This window comes from Myotis brandtii, unplaced genomic scaffold, assembly GCF_000412655.1.
Source record: "Myotis brandtii unplaced genomic scaffold, ASM41265v1 scaffold217, whole genome shotgun sequence".
Lineage (NCBI taxonomy): Eukaryota > Metazoa > Chordata > Mammalia > Chiroptera > Vespertilionidae > Myotis > Myotis brandtii.
This window is the reverse complement of record NW_005358137.1, coordinates 122994-123577: the sequence shown is the minus strand read 5'-3', so window position 1 is coordinate 123577 and position 584 is coordinate 122994. Positions and strand designations below refer to the sequence as shown.

At 61.3% G+C, this 584-nt stretch overlaps 1 protein-coding gene across 1 annotated transcript in view; it reads right to left on the bottom strand.

The window, feature by feature from the left end:
- The window catches only part of FOXA2 (forkhead box A2), a 3886-nt gene extending 3695 nt beyond the window's left edge, over nt 1–191 (bottom strand). The window contains exon 1 of the mRNA XM_014539471.1: nt 44–191. Coding sequence (XP_014394957.1) covers nt 44–130 — 87 coding nt within the window. The 5' untranslated portion in view covers nt 131–191. The remainder of the gene's footprint in view (nt 1–43) is intronic.
- Nucleotides 192–584: the final 393 nt, after the last annotated feature.

Sequence of the window (584 nt, the reverse complement as noted above, 5' to 3'; positions counted from 1 at the left end):
GACCCCGCCACCCCACGTCCCCCCGGAAAAGGCGAGTGCCTACCTCCGGCTCGGCATAGTAGCTGCTCCAGTCGGACGGCTCGTGCCCTTCCATCTTCACGGCTCCCAGCATACTGGAAGCCGAGTGCATGGCAGTTTAAAATTTAACAGCCACAACAAACGACCAGCAATCACCCCCCACCCCCCCCCCCTTAAAAAAAAAAAAAAGTCAGCTAAGGCACTGTCCCCTCCCTCCCTCTCTTTCGCTCCCTCTCTCTGGGCTCCACTCCCTCTCTCTCCCGGGGCTGGCCGGAGGCGGTAGTTGGAAGTGGGCGGGAGGGGGCAGATGAGTCGCCCGACCCGCCCCGTCCCATAGCGCCTGGCGCCTAAGGCTCCTGTTGGAGAGCGCGCTCGGCCCGGGCGCCCCGTTTCTCCCTGCAGAGCCTTTTAAAAGCCGCATGTATGTATCCTGGCTTCTTCGCTCTCGGTGTTCCTTCCCTGTCAAAACAACAAGACGGCGACAGAGCCCGTTTGCAAAGCGCTGTCGTATTTAGCAAAACTGTGTACACACCTTCAGCTCGCCCGCCGCTGCTCCGGGAGGCCCC